Genomic DNA, 20164 nt, shown 5'->3' with positions numbered 1-20164 from the left:
ATCCCAGTGCTTGGGAGGCTGACACAGGAGGATCTCGGGTTCAGGGCCAATATGTAGTAGCTGAGTGGGACCCTGTTTGGAAACAAGAACAAAAAAATTTTTAAAGACTAGAGGATGTAGCTCAGTGGTAGAACACTCCTGGGTTCAGTTTCTAAGTACCACAATGAAAAGCAAATAAGGGAGCAAACAAATAAAACAGTAACGGAAACCACGATGGCCCTGCAGGACTATATTGTTAACAGCCAGGGGGTGGCACATGGCCTTGGAAACTGAAGGATCTCAACGTACAGTGCTTGAACAAACGGAAGCCTGGCATCATCTCCTGCTGGAGAAATGACGGAGCTGAGTAATAGCTCTAGTTCTAGAATTCTCAACCCAGGGCTTAAGAAATCAGTAAATAATTAATTAGTAATTAATTCTTAATTACCAATAATTAATAACTAGCAGGTTTTCATTTCCATTTCAAAAACAAACAAAAAATATTCAAAAGCTGGGTACAGTGGCACACACCTGTGATCCCAGCACTTGGAGGCTGAGACAAGAGGGTCACAGGTTCGAGGATAGTCTCAGCAACTTAGCAAAACCCTCAGCAACCTGGTGAGACCATGTTTCAAAACAAAACATAAATAAATAAATAAATAAATAAATAAATAAATAAATAAATAAATAAATAAATGGGCTAGGGATGTATCTTGGAGGTAGAATGCCCCTGTGTTCAATTCCCAACACTAAAAAAAGTTCAAGAATTTAGTTACCAGTGTAAAGAGAAAAAAGTAAAGGCCAGTAAAAAAATCTGCCGTTTTTTTAAGCTTAGATTTGGTGACTGGCAGACACTGATGACAGAACAATTAAGTAAATAATCCACAAATAGAAGGTGGAAATAGACGTGCAGTAAGAGTCGGAACGTGAGTAGATCCGAGCTCACCCCGTTTAAGCTCTTACTTTATAGAGAAGGAGGTCGACTCTGGATGGTTTTGTTAAGTTTTCAAGGTAAAGAGAAAACCTAAGGTTAGGATCTGATTCACCTGGCTCTCTTTCTACTACATTTATACACACATAAACCTGTGGAAAACTAAAGTTTAAATTTTTTCCCGGGCACATACATCTCCTGAGATTTCAAATAATTTTAGATTATTGTCCTTCCAGGGGAAGCTTGTCTGGCTCGAAAAATTTACCAAAGCTCTACATATTTTCTGAGCTATGAAACTGGTTACATTGCTTCTCTTCCCATTTTCTCCACTGCCTTCGCTGTTGCCTCCTCCTACTTAAAGAAACACAAGAAAACCTCACTCAGAGGCAAGGGGCCCAAGGATTTCTATACAAACGCGGCTCCCAATGAGCATGTCACCAAAAGCTTACAAAATGAGGGGCGAAATAAAACCAGGGTTTGATGCATCCTCTGCCTAATTCTGTTTCAGTCTTGATTTTTTTTTTTTTTTTTTTTTTTTTTTTTTTTTTTTAGTTTCCAATGGAAGACCTGTTCTTTCCGTTAGCGTGTATGTGCGTGCATGGTGTATGTGTGCATATGTGAGCCCGAGACCAACAAGAGAGATTAAATCTTCTGGGAAGTCTTCTATTTATAGTGGGAGAAACAATACCATCAATACTGAAGCCAGAAACGTGGCCCACAGTTGAACTGTATCTAAGATTAGACCGTTGCTAAAAATTCCAGCGAGCGTAGACGTGAGCAGTCCCAGGAAGCAGAGCTGTGGATAAGGAGAGAGATAGTGACATGAACAAATGATATTATGGAAGAAAAGCGGACAATGGGCTGCCATCTCTAGAAGCATAATAGCAAATACTCAGGCTTGTTCATTGTAAGCTGAAGAACAGGGTTTATCAGAAACGATCCCCCTGGAGTTAAGTGGAGGAAGTGAGGGGCGGTGCCCCCTCAGCCAGCCTCCCCAGGGGACCCAGCATTAGCACAGCTGTGTGTCAGGCACCGCCGGTCCCTGGCTGTCGCTGGCCAAATGTGATGTAAACGGGCCACGGCATCTGTGGACGGACACAAGGATTCTGAGACTTTTTTAACCATCAGGACCTTACTGGCTAGGAAAGGAAGTGACAAAAATACCCTGGAGCTTATCTCTAAGCAAGACCAAGTGAAGTGGGATTTAGGATCACTCTGTGTGTGCACATAAAGCATTTCCTACATCCTTACCGCAGGACGCCTTCCTCTGAGTCAGATCATTCAATCACCGTGCAGATGTCCTTTTATTACCTCGAGCCTGGGATTCCCTTCATTACACAGCAGTGACTATCAAATGAAGGACACCTTTGTGTGCGTGTGGTACTGGGGATGGAACCCAGGGGCCTTCTACCTCTAGGCTACACCCCTTACCCCAGACCTATTTTATATTTTATTTGAAAACGGGGTCTCACTAAGTTGCTGAGAGCCTCACTAAGTAGCTGAGGCTGGCCACAAACCTGTGGTCCTCCTGTCTCAGCCTCCCAAGTACTGGGATTACAAGCACGTACCACTATGACCGGCTAGAGCACCATTTTGATCAGTGCATTTGCTTCAGAATTGATGTCAAATTCTGACCCAATGCAATAATTAACTATAAAAATTTGTGGTGACATAGAAATATTAATAGTGTTAAGTTTCATAGCTGTCATGTTTAGGGTTTTAAGTGTCCCCCAAAGGCTCATGTGTTCAAGGCTTGATCCCCAGTGCAGTAATGTCCAAAGCTAGAGATTTGGAGAAATGATTAGGTCCTAGGTCATGGGTCCTCTGGCCTCATCGATGGATTTATCCCTGGATGGATTAATAATCTGCTGGCATTATTGGTCAGTGGTGGGAACATAGGAGGTGGGACCTGGTTAGAAGAAGTAGGTCCCTGGGGCCGTGCTGTGGAAGGCTAATATTTACTCTGGTTCCAACTATCATGAGCTGAGCAGCCCTTCTGCCATGCCATCATGCTTGGCCTCAGGCCCAAAGCCATGGAGCCGGCCAACCCTGGACTGAACACTCAAACTGCGAGCCAAAATAGACCTTTCTTTCTAAGTTGCTTTTCTCAGGTGTTTTGACCTAGCAATGAAAAGCTAAACCATGCTGCTCTGGGTATTTTATATGTAGTAATTCAATTGATTCTCCCAAGAGCCTCTGAACTACATACTATTTTTCTCGTCTTAAAGATTAGAAAACTATAATATACAAAGCCTGATAAAATGTCAAAGAGCATCCAGTTGATAAATGTCGGAGTTGGAACCTGAGTTCTTAGCGGTCCAGGTACAGAACCAGCATCAACCCATGTGCTTGAGGTACCTTTTCTCATCCATCAATGACTGGTTGTCAAACACAGGATACAGAGTTAACACTAGAATTTCAGGTCAATAGGAAATAACTTGTTATAACTGATAATGTGTCAATTATTACATGGGGCACACTTATATAAAATAATCATTATTTATTATAAGCTTCACATTTGCTTTAGTGTCTTATGCTTTTATTTGCCAACTTTTCCAACCCTATCCCAAAGAGAACTGTATGCACCAAAAAACCAAAGAAAAAATTCTGATTAGTTCAAGCTTTGGTACCAAATCTCAAAGTAGAATTCCTATCACAGGACTAAACTCGGTGCATGAATCTTTTTTTCCTATTCTAACAACAGATGGAAAGAACAGCTCTCACATCCACCTCGACAGGAACATTGCTAGAATAGTTTAATACTGTACTTGGCTAGCTGGGTATTGTGGCACAAGTCTGTAATCCCAGTATATAGGAGGCTGAGACAGGAGGATCGCAGGTTTAAGGCCAGCTTCAGCAACTTAGCAGGACCCTCAACAACTTAGCACGATCCTGTTTCAAAATAAAAATTACAATAGGTCTGGGAGTATAGCTCAGAGGTAGAAGGTCCCTGGGTTCAATCCTCAGTACCAATACTAATACTAATACTAAACTTGGATAGTCCTAACCAGTTCATTATTTTTGAAATTTAGAATGAGCTAAAGAGATCTGTATTTTCCTGTGTGTGTGTGTGTGTGTGTGTCCCTAGCGAGGGCTCCACTGTATTCTCTGCATGTTAATAAAGGACACTTATCCCAGTGGTGGCTTATGGGGTTTGGGGAATCATGTTTTTAATCTTTCCCTGTGGAGGAACAAAAGAAGTGTTGAAAGGCCTTTGGGAAATGTGCGTTTCAGTTCTGTCACTGCTGTCTAAGAAAACTTTTAGCAATGATGTAATGTTCCAAAAGGCACTCGCTGCATGAGGCTCTTGAGGACTAGAAAGGTGGCTGATGCGACATTAAATTAAATTAATTTTAATTAAAATTAAAATTTGGAGAGCCACATGTGGCTAGTGGCTACTAAACTGGACAGAACAATTCTAATTTACGATTTTTCTTTAACCCCAAATAACCTGGGGTACAGGATTAATTCTGCAACCATGTCTATGTGTTGAGCTTTGTCCAAATCATTTGAGCTAGCTATAAACTTGAGAACAATTCATTGCTGCTTGCATCAACTAAAAAGAAGGAAATCCGATGGATTAGCTTATCATTATTTGTGTGCTTAAACATCCAAAACTATATCCTTATTGGGAGGCTGAGACAGGAGGATCGAGGTTCGTGGACAGCCTCAGCTACTTAGTGAGGCCCTTTGCAACTCAGTGAGACCCTGTTTCACAATAAAGAATAAAAATAGGGCTGGGGGTGTAGCTCAGAGGTAGAATGCTCTTGGGATCTATCCCCAATACTGCAAGAGTAAGTAAATAAATAAATAAATACATATCTAAGGGTTCTCGGTTATTTTAACGCTTGTTAAAAGAAAAGACGAGGCCGGGCGTGGTGGTGCACGCTTGTAATCCCCATGCCAGCCACGCTGGCTTAAGAGACCCTGTTTCCAAAAAAAAAAAAAAAAATGGGAGTGTAGCCTGGAGGTAGAGGGGCTTCCAGGAACCCAGTGCCACCAAAAAAAAAAAAAAAAAAAAAAAAAAAAAAAAAAAAAAAAAAAAAAGAAAGAAAGAAAAAAGAAAAGACGAAGCCAGGCGTAGTGGTGCACACTTAAAATCCCTGCGCTTGGGAGGTGGAGACAGGAGAATCACGCAGGTTCGAAGCCAGCCTTGCTGGCTTAAGAGACCCTGTTTTCAAATAAAAAATATAAAAATAGGTCTGGGAGTGTAGCCCGGAGGTAGAAGGGTTTCTAGGAACCCCAGTACCACAAAAAATCAAAAAAGAAAGAAAGAAAAGACAAAGTGTGCTGGTGCACACTTTTAATCCCAACATTTGGAAGGCTGAGACAGGAGGATCGCAGTTCGTGGCCAGCTTCAGCTACTTGGGCCTTCTGCAACTCAGTGAGACCCTGTTTCAAAATAGAGAATAAAAAACAGAGCTGGGGGGGGGTAGCTCTGAGGTAGAATGCCCCTGGGTTTCATCCCCAGTACCGCTAAAAAAAAAAAAAGAAAAGAAAAATAGAGTTTCTGGTTAGTCAGATTCAGTCACCCAGAAGAGAGGTCTACGGCAAATTCCTAGTAAGCGCATAAAGGCAGAGAAGCCCACTAGTTCTAGACGGGAGCAGAAGTAACTGGGACTCTGAAACGGGGTCACAATCAAACGTGCAGGGGCGGCGGTCAGCGAGCCAGGCCCTGCCCCGTGGCATCTCTGCAGGTTCGGCTGACGATGCTCGTCTCTGCATCCCAGCGCTCCCTGGCGCCGCGTCTACAGCGTCTACACCGCAGACTATGCGCCTGACTGTTTGCGCTCAGCCCAGGGAGGAAGAAGAGACTCCTGAGCATGGGAGCCGGGGCGCTGTGGCTGATCCCTCTCCTCGCCGTCACCGCGGGCCGCGGGGGCTGCCTGGGGGTGAGTTGGCCAATGTGCTATTTATTTTCTCAGTCCTCTCTCTGGCCCATTTTGACTCACTGGACATCTGAAACTAAGAACTCCTGAGTTCTTTCTTCAGATTGACAGCCTTCACCTTGGATAGGTCCGTTCATCTCAAGGAGCTCAGAGGGTTAAACTGAAGAATGAGCATCTTTGATTAAAACATCTTGAAGATTTTGTCTAGTGCAAAACACTTTCTAAGATGGCCTCTTGGGTACGGAGAAAACATGAGTTGACATTAGCAACTCTTAGACTCCCTTACCCATCTCTACTCATTTTTAAAATTTTTGATGCTGGAATTTATTATTTATTATTATTATTTATTATTATTATTATTATTATTAGTAGTAGTAGTAGTAGTAGTAGTAGTACTGGAGATGGAACCCAGGGGCATTCTACCTCTGAGCTACACTTCCATCCTTACTTTTTTTTCTTTATTTTGAAACAAAGTCTCACTGAGTTTCAGGGAGCCTCACTAAGTAGCTGAGGCTGTCCCCAAACCGTGATCCTCCAGTCTTGGCCTTCCAAATACTAATATTACAAGTGTGTACCACCACGCCTGGCTGATGCTGGGATTTAAACCCCATGGTATTCTACTTCTGAGCTATACCCCCCAGTCCTGTTTTTGTTTTTGTTTTGTTTTTGTACTTTCAGAAACAGGGTCTTGCTAAGTTGCCGAGAACCTCACTAAGTTTCTGAGACTGGCCTTGAACCTGCAATTCTCCTGTCTCAGCCTCTTAAGTACTGGGGTTACAAGTATGCACCATCACGCCTGGCTTTCTACTCAGTTTCTTGATGCTTATACCCCAGATCATGGTTTGATGATTGCATGCTGATCATTCCCAAATGGACATCTCTACTGCATATCTCTCTTCCACACTCTTTGCTCACATACCCTCTTCCTTCTTGTTATCTTTAGCTGCGCACACCAATCATCCTCAGCTTCAAATGTGCAAAATCATACTTCTGACTTTTTCTTTTTGGCACCAAACCATCCCTCCTTTCTTATCTCAGCAAGCGGTACCAACACGTCTCCTACTGCTTACTTGGAAGACTGGGTGCTATGCTTGACTCTTCTTGCGTTCCACATCCTAATCACTTGCTCTTTTGGCTTATCTTGGAAATCTATCCAGAATTCAAGCACATCTGTCTCACTACATCCAGGCGGTGGCCTTGCCCACGCCCTCCTTTCCAGACCACCTCTCTGCTGTCTTTGGTTTGGATTTTAGATTCATAATTTTGATTCATCTAAGAAACTTAGTCCTGATGACTCATAGCTCTCCAGAGTCTTGGTACAACCATCTTTTTATCTTTTTTTTTTTTTTTTTTTAACAGAGCAATGATGGCACCCAAACAAAAAGAGAACTTGGCATGGATCAGAGAGGTGAGAGTCCATTGTCCAGTCTGGAAAAGTGGCCAAGAGGATGGGGCTGAAACCCCAGCATTGCCCCTGCCTGGTTGCGAGAGATCAGGGGCTTCATAAAACACCCCAATTCAGGAAAAAAATGGAGTACTTCTGCAGAAAGCCCTGACTACACTTTTTTCTGATGGAAAAAATTACAGCAAGTATTTTTGGGGCTGTCTTGAATAATGAGAACAACAGCAATTCCTATGAGCAAAACAGCTATGAGGATTAAATAACACAAAAACGTATGTCCCTTGTGCCACTTCTGGCAATAGCCGCTCCATATCCCCCCTTCCTTCTGGGCCTCCATCCTAACAATGTAAGAAACGGGCACGGCCCTTGGCCTGGGGATGAGTGACATTCTGAAATCAAATTTGCAGGAATGACATTTCAGGCACTGAGTGTATCTCCTCACAGAAGCAGCCATCCACACGGACGGTCAGCAGGTCTCTGGGTCAGTCCACAAGAGCTCTCTTGCTACGCATGGCGTGTGCCACACAACGGTGTGTCCCGTAGCACAGGACACACCACCACACCAGACCACGTTTCTTCAGGAATGTGCTAAATACATTTTTCCTAATAGGAAAAAAAACACAGCATGTGTTTTGGGGGCCATCATATGTGCTATATATATACTAAAATCACACTGTCTTCTAAGTCAGACACAATGGTCATTGTGTGTGTGTGTGTGTGTGTGTGTGTGTGTGTGTGTGTGTGTGTGTGGTCTCCTCCCCACTCTCTCCCAACACACAGAAAGAGGCTTTTGATGATCTTTTTCTCTCTAGACACAGGCCAGGAATATGAGCTGCTCCTTCAGGTGACCTATAGCAATTCCAAGGAGAAAACAGAGCTAAAGAACGTGCTGAAGCTCCTGAAGGCGCCATCATCATGCTTACAAGGGTCAATAGAGATTACCCTGGTGAAGACTACCACGTGTAAGTCAGTTCTGGGGGCTGGGAGTGTAAAACGGGGAAGGTGAGCTTGTTAGTCAGGGTAGGTTAGGTTTTGCTGCGGAAAAATCACTCCCACAATCTTTGTGCGTAAAAGAATAAGTTGGCAGGGGAGGGGCATCACTTGGATACCCCAAACTGATGAATCAGACTTTATCCCAAATGTACCCATACTGAGTAACAAATAAATAAAACATCGGGGAATTTCATATAGGCACCAACATCTTTTTTTATATACTCAGATGTGATATACGCTAATCTGCTTACAATATATTGGCCAGAATTGGTTCCACCCCCATATCCAGCATCAAGAGGCCAAGATGTGCAGTCCTGCCCTGCATCTGGGAGATAGCAAGAAATATTTGGCAGACAACACTAATGACCATGAAAGTGGGCTTTGGAGAAGTTAAATGACGTGTCTAAAGCAGTGATTCTCAAAGCATGGTGTTCAGACCAGCAGCAGCAGCAGCAGCAGCATCTGAGAACTTGATAGAAAGGAAATTCTCAGCCCCATTTCAGACTTCTTGAATCAGAAAGCTGGAGCAAGACCTTCCAGGGAATTTTTTACAAGATAACACTTAAGAACCACGTGCACACGACATACCGTTACATACCATGCATATTTTCACAGAGGTGTCTGTTGATATTGCCTCTCCACACCCCTCTCACTTTTGTGGTGCTAGGGATTAAACCCAGGGCATTCTACCTCCAAGATACACCCCTCACCTTATTTTATTTTTAATTTGGAAAAAGAGTCTTGCTCAGCTACTTAAAACCTTGCTAAGTTGCTGAGGCTGGCTTTGAGTCTGTGACCCTCTTCTCTCAGCCTCTCAAGTCCTGGGATTACAAGCATGTGGCACTATATCTGGCTCTTTGTTGGTTTGTTAAAAAGGAATGACTTAGTTGGACATGGTGATGTGCGCTTCTAATTCCAGTACTTAGGAAGGCTGAGACAGGAGGTTCACAGGTTCATAGCCAGCCTCAGCAACTTGTGAGACCCTCTGCAACTTAGACACCATTTCAAAGCAAAGAATAAAAGAATGGGCTAGAGTGGAGCTCAGAGGTAGAATGACCCTGGCTTCAATCCCCAGGAAAACACACACACACACACACACACACACACACACACACACACACACACACAATGACTTTTGGTGAGAATTCCATGTCTAATACAAAAAAGTAAATATGGAGAATTAGCTAATAGGATTTTTATCATGGCTCCCTCAAAACTTCTGGCAGGAACCCCAAGTTTCTTGCCTCTCCATCCTGCTTCTAGCACCAACTTTGGAGTGGTAACCATTGCATTAAAGGGGGCTGCAATAACATTCAAAGGTCCTCTAGAATCTTTCAATGAATTCCCATGTTCCACATATTCTTTTCCGAGTCTCTCTATCACGGTGATGAATACCTACGCAGCCTAAGTCCTTCCTTTGGAGCCCAAGCCCAGCCATGTTAGGGTCATGTTTGCTAGGGTTCTATTTCCAAGCTCTGAATCTATTGAGTTGGTCATTTTCCTCGCTTAAACATATTGCCAACCTGACTTGATCCTTCTAGCTTTTGGAGAAAAATACTGGGTTCATATTCTAAGTCAGAACCAAGGATCAGAACTCAGCAGTAACCAGTGTAGACATCAGCCTCCCAGAGACTAGTTGTGTGTTTTGTTTGTACAGACTGCACCAGCCTGAATGGGGTTCTGCGGTGTGCCTGTGAAGACAGCTACACCTGGTTTCCTCCCTCGTGCCTCGATCCCCAGATCTGTGACTTGCACACGACCGGAGCCCTCCCGAGTTGTGAATGCCGTCTCAGTAACCTCAGCCAGAGTGTCAATTTCTGTGAGAGAGCAAGTAAGCACCTAAGAAGTCACTGCACCTCTAAGCTGGGGCTTCTCCCATCGCACCATGTAACAGAGACTCCGGTAGACCTTGGCCTTGCTGAGGAGCATTAACGCTTAGAGGGAGACTGAAGGACGGTGGCAATAGAACACCTCGCCTAGACCCATCGAGAGCATCCTAAATGCAGGCTGACATTCGGGTGCCATGTGGATAACTGGGCACATCCAGCTCAGCTTTGCAATTCCATCGGGATATAGGGAGACTCACTAAAATCCCAATTAGGGCAACAACTTAAGTAACCGTACTTATATATTGGTGATGGTACTGGAGGTTGAACCCGGGGCATTCTACCTCGGAGCTACACCCTCAGCCCCAGTTTATTTTTTTATTTTGAAACAGGGTCTCAGTAAGTTGCTGAGAGCCTTTCTGGGGACCAAGGAAGGTCTTGCAAGAAGAGGCTATATTTGATTAGGCCCTGAAGAAAGGCTAAATAGGACTTGTCCGCACAGAGGCCCATCCCAGTGCAGAGAAAGGAAGATAGGAAAGAGCATGCTGGAGTTAGCACGTAGTGCTTAAAACAAACACACACACACACACACACACACACACACACACACACACACTAATGAGATCAGTGCTAAAAGCTCAGTGCCTCGATGGGGATACCTTTCAGTGCCAAGTGACTGTCTTTTGCCCATTACTATTTCAAATACACAGTTGAAAACTCTGCTTTTATACTATTTTAGGTGAGTATTTGTTATGAAAAGAAATTGAAATATTATTGTTAAATAGATGGGCTCTGATTATACTTTTGTTTTATTAGTTTTATGCAGCTAAAAGTTTAAGTGAGAGAGTTACTATATCTGAGAATTCTTTTCTATTTTCCATAGAAATTTGGGGCTCTTTCAAAATTAATGAAAGATTTACAGCAGACCTCTTAAATTCATCTTCTGCTATATATTCTAAAAATGCAACTTTAATAAAAAATCAGGTAAGTACTTTGTACTTATTACATAAAGAATTGCTTGCTAAACACAAGTTTGAATGCTTTCAATTCAGCATACATAATATACATATGTGTGTGTACTAATTACTGGGAATTGGACCCATATATATGTTTATTAAATATATTAAGTATATAATGGGGATCAAATCCAAGGGCCTTATACCTCTTAGCTACAACCCTAACTCTTTTAATTTTACTATTTTTATTTTTATTGCAGTACTGGGGGTGCAACCCAGGGGCATTCTACCTCCGAACTACACCCCCAGTCCTAATTTTTTATTCTTTATTTTGAAACAGAGTCTCACTGAGTTGCAGAGGGCCTCACTAAGTAGTTGAGGCTGGCCACGAACCCAGATCCTCCTGTCTCAGCCTCCCAAATGCTGGGATTGCAAGCATGAGCCACCACGCCCGGCTTATTTTTATGTTTTTTTAATTTATTTTTTCTTTGCAGTCCTGGGGATGAAACCCAGGAAGATTCTACCTCTGAGCTACACCTCCAGATTTATATTTTATTCTTTTTATTTTGAAACAGGGTCTCACTGAGTTGCAGAGGGCCTCGCTAAATAGGTGAGGCTGTCTAAAAACCACAGTCTTTATGTCTCAGCCTCCCAAGTGCTAGGATTCCAAGCATGCGCCATCACGCCTGGCTTTTTTTTATATTGATTGATTGATTGATTGATTGATTGTGTGGTACTGGGGATGGAGCCCAGGCGCATTCTACCTTCAAGCTACACCCCCTGCCCTATTTTTTTATTCTTTATTTTGAAACAGGGTCTCACTGAGTTGCAAAAGGCCTCACTAAGTAGCTGAGGCGCCTGCGAACCATGATCTTCCTGTCTCAGCCTCCCAAGTGCTGGGATTACAAGCGTGCGCCACCATGCCCGGCTTTTATTTTTATTTTTAAAACATGATCTCATTAAGTTGCTGAGGGTCTTGTTAAGTTACTGAGGCTGAGCTCGAATCTGTGATTGTCCTGTCTTAGCCTCTTAAATACCATGCTTATAGGGGTGTGCTGTCATGTCCAGCTTATTTTTTAGTTTTAATAAGTTATTATAGAGAAGTTGTTTGCTTTGTCCACAGCTGACATATTGGCCATTCTCTCTTAAAAAGTTTATCAGTTGACTTCCCAGGTCTCTTGTGTTCAGTTTGGCTGACTTATTGGAATATTATAATAAGGATTTTTGTTTTCTTTCTGATTTTTTCCTTTGTTAAAAGAAAAATTATATGACCTGGGCTCAACTTTCAGCATTTGAATTTGTTCCATAAAAAAGTCTCGTCGGAGGTTGGGAAAAGTTGCTAAACAAAACCTTGGACTTCGTGAGAAAGTCACATAAACACTAGATCAGCCAGTGTATCTCCATTCAGAGGGATAGCTCAGGTGTAAGGCTCGCTGAAGACCTCAGCAGGTGGATTTCCTTTAAGGACCTTTAAAAACTAACGGCTCGATTTTAGCCAGGAGAAAATACATCTAAAGGGGATTTACTTTATTATCTGACACTGAATCCATGCCCTAGTCTAGGCATGTGGTTTTTCTCTCTGCCTCAAAAATAAATTGTGTGTGTGTGTGTGTGTGTGTGTGTGTGTGTGTGTGTGTGAACATTCTCAACTGTGAGGACGTACATTTCATTGAGAAGGTAAAACGCACATTTTACTATATCTGGTGTATATTATACACCATCTTGTCCATTGCCTATTTTGGACTTACTTATCATCTGCACCCATTTTTTGTCAAACTCTCTGGAGCCCGAGGGCAAAGATTAACCCGTTGCTTTCTGGTTTCTTCCTGAGCTTACGGAAGTATACAAAGGAACCCAAGGCTTTGAGTCCGTGGACGTCACCCAGTTTCGGTGAGTAGCACGGTGGCCGAGGGGGCCGGCTCCAGGGCTGGGCACCAGTCCTCTGGAATGACACATGCGCTTCCCGGGATCTTGACACAACACAGGGCAGACGGGGGTCTTTGGACTAGGATCCTTATGAACTGGACAAGAGTCTGTGACACTTTCAGAAGTCTGAAGAAGAAGAAAGCCTAGATTCTCATTGAAGCGAATTAGGCTCTTTAAGAGTGAGGAACATTCTTGAAGCTGTAGGTCAGAGAGCAGAACCCAGAGCGCTGGGGGCCATGGTGGGTCTGTGGGAAGCGTGGGGGTGCCGGTCACAGAGGGCTCCATGATTTCTCCCCAAGGCCACAGGGACTTAATATATGATTCAGAGCCAGAAGGTAAGCCCTGAGTGGGAAGGTATGTTTTGTAGATATCATGTACATTCAGTGGTTCAAAACCCAGTAATCATTGTCCACAGCAAATAAAGATATATTTGGTAAATTATCCTTCTGTTTAGACTTTAGTTCCCAAAGCTATTTGGTTAGTTAGCCATGTGTGCGTTGGTTATCCGCCACAAGTAGCGTGCTTGGAGGAAGTGGCCTAGAGGTCGGAAAACTTGACTCATTATTATTTTTTTTTTCGAATTAACTTAAAAGCAGTCATTGGAAATTTTCAACAGTATTTGCTATAAATATATTCTCCTAAGCATTGTCCTTCAAGTGGTCCCATGTCTTGCTATAAAGTCCCATGAGAATCGTTTTCTTTAAAATTTGATGATGGGGGTCGTGCAGGGCACGCCAGCCGGGGCCCGGGTCGCGGGACTCTGGGCCCTGGGCCGAACTGCATGTAGCACGCCAGACCCCTGGAGAAACCGGGCTCAGTACTCTGGGTTCCGGGCGAGGGTTGAGTGGGGCATGCCAGCCGGGGCCCGGGTCGTGGGACCCTGGGCCCCAGGCGGAGTAGTGCAGATCACTCTGGACCCATGGGGAAAACAACCAGGTTACAGTGCTACTGAGTGAGTGCCTGATCCCACTACCTCCTCAAACCACATATACTGTCTTCTCTTATTAAAAAAAAAAAAAAAAAAGGAAAAGAAAAAGAAAAAGAAAAATATAGGAGAGGAGTTAAGAAAGCCATTGTTGATGCCAGGACACTAGAGATGCAGACAAAACTTATCTAAATGCACTGGAACTTATGGAAAAATTCCCCATGAGGGAGGACTGCTGTTTCTCTATATTGTTAAGAATCTTGGACATCACCTGTAAGGAGAGAGTTTAGTGGAGACCAAGGAGAAAGGCGGTGTTGAAAGAGGTCTCTGCGATGGCGGTGGAGACTTGAATTCAGGAGCAGCAGAAACCGGATGCTACCACCCTTATTTTTTTGGAGAAATTACACCAAATGTCGAATGCTACCGTCACGCATGCTTAGGAACACTGGACAACATTCAGAGTGGAAAAAGAGCCTGGGAAGGATTTGAAATGGTGGAGGCAGTGGCAATGGCAGTGGCCAGTACTCAGGGGAGGCAGAAATCTGATACATTACACCTGAAACCTTTGAAATACTAACCCCAGAGACAGTGATCCAAGCCTGCTGAGGGGTTAGGCGGGTGCCGGGGCCAGTGGCCTACATCGGAGCTTGCCATGAGGCAAGGCCACTACTGAGGCCTCCGAGGCCGGGATTGGAGTCTGCCGAGGTGTTAGACCGATGCTGGGGCCAGCAAGGCTGGCATCGGAGCCTGCCGTGAGGCAAGGCCGGTACTGGGGCCTCCAAGGCCAGGATAAGAGCCTGCTGAGGGATTAGGCCGGTGCTGGGGCCAGCGAGGCTGGCACCGGAGCCTGCCATGAGGCAAGGCTGGTACTGGGGCCTCCGAAGTCGGGATTGGAGCCTGCTGAGGGGTTAGGACGGTGCTGGGGCCAGCGAGGCCAGCACCAGAGCCTGCCATGAGGCGAGGCCGGTATTGGGGCCTCCGAAGCCGGGTTGGAGCCTGCCGAGGGGATAGGCAGGTGCTGGGGCCAGCGAGGCTGGCATCGGAGCCTGCCGTGAGGCAAGGCTGGTACTGGGGCCTCCGAATTCAGGATTGGAGCCTGCGGAGGGGTTAGGCCGGTGCTGGGGCCAGCGAGGCCGGCATCGGAGCCTACCGTGAGGCAAGGCTGGTACTGGGGCCTCCGAATTCAGGATTGGAGCCTGCGGAGGGGTTAGGCCATGCTGGGGCCAGCGAGGCCGGCATCGGAGCCTGCCGTGAGGCAAGGCAGGTACTGGGGCCTCCGAGGCCAGGATAAGAGCCTGCTGAGGGGTTAGGCCAGTGCTGGGGCCAGCGATGCTGGCATCGGAGCCTGCCGTGAGGCAAGGCCGGTGCTAGGGCCTCCGATGCCGGGATCGGAGCCTGCCGAGGGGTTAGGCTGGTGCTGGGGCCAGCGACGCTGGCATCGGAGCCTGCTGTGAGGCAAGGCAGGTACTGGGGCCTCTGAGGCCAGGATAAGAGCCTGCTGAGGGGTTAGGCCGGTACTGGGGCAAGCGATGCCCAGGATAAGAGACTGCTGAGGGATTAGGCCGGTGCTGGGGCCAGCGAGGCTGGCACTGGAGCCTGCCATGAGGCAAGGCTGGTACTGGGGCCTCCAAAGTCGTGATTAGAGCCTGCTGAGGGGTTAGGACGGTGCTGGGGCCAGCGAGGCCAGCACCGGAGCCTGTCATGAGGCAAGGCCGGTACTGGGGCCTCCGAAGCTGGGATTGGAGCCTGCTGAGGGGTTAGGCCAGTGCTGGGGCCAGCGAGGCTGGCATCGGAGCCTGCTGTGAGGCAAGCCCGGTACTTGGGCCTCCGAAGCGGGGATTGGAGCCTGCTGAGGGGTTAGGCCAGTGCTGGGGCCAGCGAGGCTGGCATCGGAGCCTGCTGTGAGGCAAGGCAGGTACTGGGGCCTCTGAGGCCAGGATAAGAGCCTGCCGAGGGGTTAGGCCGGTGCTGGGGCCAGCGAGGCCGGCATCGGAGCCTGCTGTGAGGCAAGGCAGGTACTGGGGCCTCTGAGGCCAGGATAAAAGCCTGCTGAGGGGTTAGGCCGGTGCTGTGGCCAGCGATGCCCAGGATAAGAGCCTGCCGAGGGGTTAGGCCGGTGCTGGGGCCAGCGAGGCCGGCATTGGAGCCTGCCATGTGGCTAGGCTGGTACTGGGGCCTCCGAGGCCAGGATAAGAACCTGCCGAGGGGTTAAGCCGGTGCTGGGGACAGCGAGGCTGGCATCGGAGCCTGCCGTGAGGCAAGTCCGGTACTGGGGCCTCCAAGGCCGGGATCGGAGCCTGCCTAGGGGTTAGGGCAGTGCTGGGGCCAGCAAAGCTGGCATCAGAACCTGCCGTGAGGCTAGGCCAGTGCTGGGGCCTCCGAGGCCAGGATCAGAATCCTGCCGAGGGATTAGGCCGGTGCCGGGGCCAGTGGCCAGCATCGGAGCCTGCCGTGAGGCAAGGCCAGTACTGTGCCCTCTGAGGCCGGGATCGAAGCCAGCTGAGGGGTTAGGCCGGTGTGGGGGCCAGCGAGACCAGAAGCGGGGCCTCCAATGTGGTAAGGCCGCTGCTTGAGCCAGCGAGGTCTGGATCAGTCCAATGAGTAGCCAGGCCACTACTGGGGCCGTCAAGAGTGGGATCGGTACTTGCAACGCAGCATGCACAGAGAAATATTGCAGAAAAATACATCAGACTCTTCCCCTAATCAACAATAACTAGGAGGAAAGGGGCAACAGGAGGAGGTTGAGCTATAGAAAGGGCCCTATAGTGAAGCAATTAAGGTGACCAATCAGAGGGTATGGAATAGGGGAGGATGGAGCCTCTTTAAAATGCAGGAGGTACATAAACAAATGTATCAAAGTTAATCACCAAAGAAGCATGGGATGGAGGGAGGGGGAGGGAATGGGATGGGGGCTGGATGAGGGCTAATTGGATGATGTGTGCTTGTATATCCTCTCAAGTCTTGTACTTCCATGTGATTGATATATGACTACAATGCACCAATTTTAAAAATTAATTAATTAATTAAAAAAATAAAATAAAAAGCCAATGGGAAAAAAATAAAATAAAATAAATAAAAAATGGGAAAAAAATAAAAAAAAATAAAATAAAAAAAATAAAATAAAAAAAGAAACACTGGTTTCTTTTTCTTATGTCAAGTCCATACGATTGAGCTTATTTTCCTTTTTTATTTATTTTTTATTTCTTTCATTTTTATGTGGCACGTATTGAAAATGGCATACATTCAGACTGTGCTTGGTTCCTCCTCTCTACACCTCTCCTCCCCCACCCAGCAATGCGTGTCCAGGTTGGCCATGCTACATTCACACTTATACACATATTCAAACGTAGCTCCTCCATTAACCAACCTCAGCCTCCTTCCTCTCCTGCCCTTCCTTTCTAGCTTTGCTGAGGTTTCCCCTCCATTATCTGGAGTCCCTCTGCTATCCCTGATACTCCCTAGTTTAGTCCTGGTTTTCTACTTATATTTCTAACGTACATTCCATTCTGCCTTTCTCATAAGCTGTCCTCAGTCATTTGTGTACAAAATCACAGTAAAAGTGGGCATGAGACTAAAATAAAACTTATTACTATTAATTCTTTGCATAAATAATTTTTTGTGGCACTGGGGTTGAACCAGGGATGTTTTACCTCTGAGCCAAACCCCCAGCCCTATTTTTCTTCTTTATTTTGAAACAGGGTCTCACTAAGTTGCAGAGGGCCTCACCAAGTAGCTGAAGCTGGTCACAAACCTGAGATCCTCCTGTTTCAGCCTCCCTAGTGCTGGGATTACAGACATGTGCATCACCAGGCCCAGCTACACGCATGATATAAAATATGTCTTCATCTCCTCTTGTCTAACTTGCTTATCTGTCAACTGTAGAGTTAATACCTATGGGCACTGATTTGACTTTATTATGTAAAATGAAGTTACAGGCAAGAAAGAAAATACCTCGTAAACAGTATAGAAGAAGCGCATCAATGCAAAGGCATTGTGACTCTCACCACACAAAAAACCATTTGGATTTGCTGTGAGGTGAGCAGAAATTCAATGTAGTGATTAAGAACTTTGGGGCTCCTGCCAGCCATGATGGTGCACATCCATAATCCCCATACCTGGGAGGCCAAGACAGAAGGCCAGCCTCAGCAATTTAGAGGGACTTTGTTTCAAAATTTTAATAAATGAATAACTTTCAAAATTTTAAAAATGAATGAATAAAAAGGGCAGTGGAGGAGGGGAGTCTAGCTTGGAGGTACAATGCCCCTGGGTTCAATCCCCAGTACCCCAAACAAAAGTTTGGCACTGCCAAGTTCCTAGCATATCAATATTGTTGTTTTCATTACTGGGGATGGAACCCAGGGGCTCTGCCTCTGAGCTACACCCCCAGCCCTATTTTTTATTCTTTATTTTGAAACAGGGTCTCACTGAGTTGCAAAGGGCCTCACTAAGTAGTAGCTGAGGCTGTTTGCGAATCACGATCCTCCTATCTCAGCCTCCCAAAGGCTGGGGTTACAAGTTTGCACCACCATGCCCAGCTCAAGAATAAAACTTTTAGTGAAAAAATATCAAATTTAAACTCAAAGGCCCCAGGTGTCCTGGTTCCTGGCTACTTTTCTAATATTACCTTCTCCCTCTTCCTCGCTCACTGACTTTCAGTCATATCACTCTTTCAGTTTGTCCAACTCGCAGACATTTTACTATCTCAGGACCTTGGCACACGCCACTATGGTCTACCAATATTCTTTACATCATGAAGCCTTTTCTTCGCACCCTTTAAGTCTCAGCCTCAAAGAGCCTTCTCACAGAGATGCTTCCTGGCCAGCCTTATTTAGGGTGGGGTCTCTCTTCTACCAATATGCTTTTTTTTTTTGGTGGTACTGGGGTTCCTGGAAGCCCTTCTACCACCCGACTATGCTCCCAGACCTATTTTTTTTTGAATACTTTTTTTTATTTGGAAACAGGGTCTCTTTAAGCCAACATGGCTGTCTTCAAACCTGCGCAATCCTCCTGCTCCACCTCCCAAGTGCGGGGATTACAAGCGTGCGCCACCACGCCGGGCTCTTCTACCAATATTCCACCTCATAGCACCATCTAAATTCTTATATTTCTACCAGAAGATTTGTTTGGTAGTTACTCGTGCCTCGTCTGCCTTAGGCGTCTCCCCTAGAAAGTAATTTCCGTGAAGGCAAGTCCCAAGCGTGTTTGGTTTGCTGCTGCTGCGGTCCGGCTGCCAGGCGCACGGTGCTTGCGTGAGCGGAGTTCATTGTTCTTTCCGTATCTTCACTGCAGAGAAGGCAGCGTCATCCCTGGGTTTGAAGTTATTGGCTCGAGCAGCACAGCCCAGCTGCTGTCCGACATCGAGCAGGCGTCTGGCCAGGCCGAGGCTGCCCTCAGCAAGCTGTTCCCCCTCCAAGACGGCTCCTTCGAGGTGTTCAGTAAAGGTAAAACGGGATTCCCATCTCTTGCTTTCGGTGAGGGTTTCCTTTAATTAATAGCACAGGTGTGTCTTTAGGAAGAAGACTGGAGATGTTTTCAAGACAGAATTATTATACAGTTGCTTCAGAAGGCTTTTTCCCATGATAATAAATCTCAACTTGAGTCATTTAAAATCCTTATTAGGCCAGGCATGGGGGCACACATTTGTAATCCCAACATTCGGGAGGTTGAGATAGGAGGATCGTGGTTCACCGACAGCCTCAGCTACTTAGTGAGGCCCTTTGCAACTCAGTGAGACCCTGTTTCAAAATAAAGAATAAAAAAAATAGGGCTGGGTATGGAACTCAGAGGTAGAATGCCCTTGGGTTCTATCCCCAGTACCATAAAAAAATCTTATTAATTAGTGATCTGAACTCTTTTTTCTTTTTAATGATACTGGGGGTTGAACCCAGGGACATTCTACCCCTGAGCTATACCCCCAGCCCTTTTTTTGTTTGTTTGTTTTGAAACAGAGTTTCACTAGCTTGCTGAGAGGCTCACTAAATTTTTGAGGCTGTCCTCAAACCTGTGATACTCCTATCTCAGCCTCCCAGTTACTGGGATTACAGGTGTGTGCTGGGATGCCTGGCTTGACCTCCATCTCTGAGTGTAAACATCTGGAAAAGTGATTTTGCTGTGGGCTGCGATGGAAGTCACTCAGCAACGTTTTCCTATTGTATGTTGAAAGAGCCCTGGGGCTGACACTATTTCTAAATCATAGTCCAAGGATCTATGGGGGGGTTAATGCATCTTTCCATATTTTTTTTTTCAGTACTGGGGATGGAACCCAGGGGCATCCTACCTCCGAGCTACACCCCCAGCAGCCCTATTTTTTATTCTGTATTTTGAAATAAGGTCTCAC

General features: G+C 45.8%; 1 protein-coding gene across 1 annotated transcript in view; it reads left to right on the top strand.

Annotated features, from left to right (window-relative positions):
* Window positions 1–5733: 5733 nt before the first annotated feature.
* The window catches only part of ADGRF1 (adhesion G protein-coupled receptor F1), a gene marked incomplete at both ends in the record, with an annotated part of 30155 nt that continues 15724 nt past the window's right edge, over window positions 5734–20164 (top strand). The window contains 7 exons of the mRNA XM_080700052.1: window positions 5734–5802; window positions 7159–7207; window positions 8014–8163; window positions 9852–10025; window positions 10904–11004; window positions 12808–12866; window positions 19117–19268. Of these exons, the coding sequence (XP_080556178.1) occupies window positions 5734–5802; window positions 7159–7207; window positions 8014–8163; window positions 9852–10025; window positions 10904–11004; window positions 12808–12866; window positions 19117–19268 (754 nt within the window). The remainder of the gene's footprint in view (window positions 5803–7158; window positions 7208–8013; window positions 8164–9851; window positions 10026–10903; window positions 11005–12807; window positions 12867–19116; window positions 19269–20164) is intronic.

The sequence above is a fragment of the Muscardinus avellanarius genome (genome assembly GCF_963383645.1).
Source record: "Muscardinus avellanarius genome assembly, chromosome: 8".
NCBI classification, from domain to species: domain Eukaryota; kingdom Metazoa; phylum Chordata; class Mammalia; order Rodentia; family Gliridae; genus Muscardinus; species Muscardinus avellanarius.
This window is presented reverse-complemented; position numbering and strand designations above follow the sequence as displayed.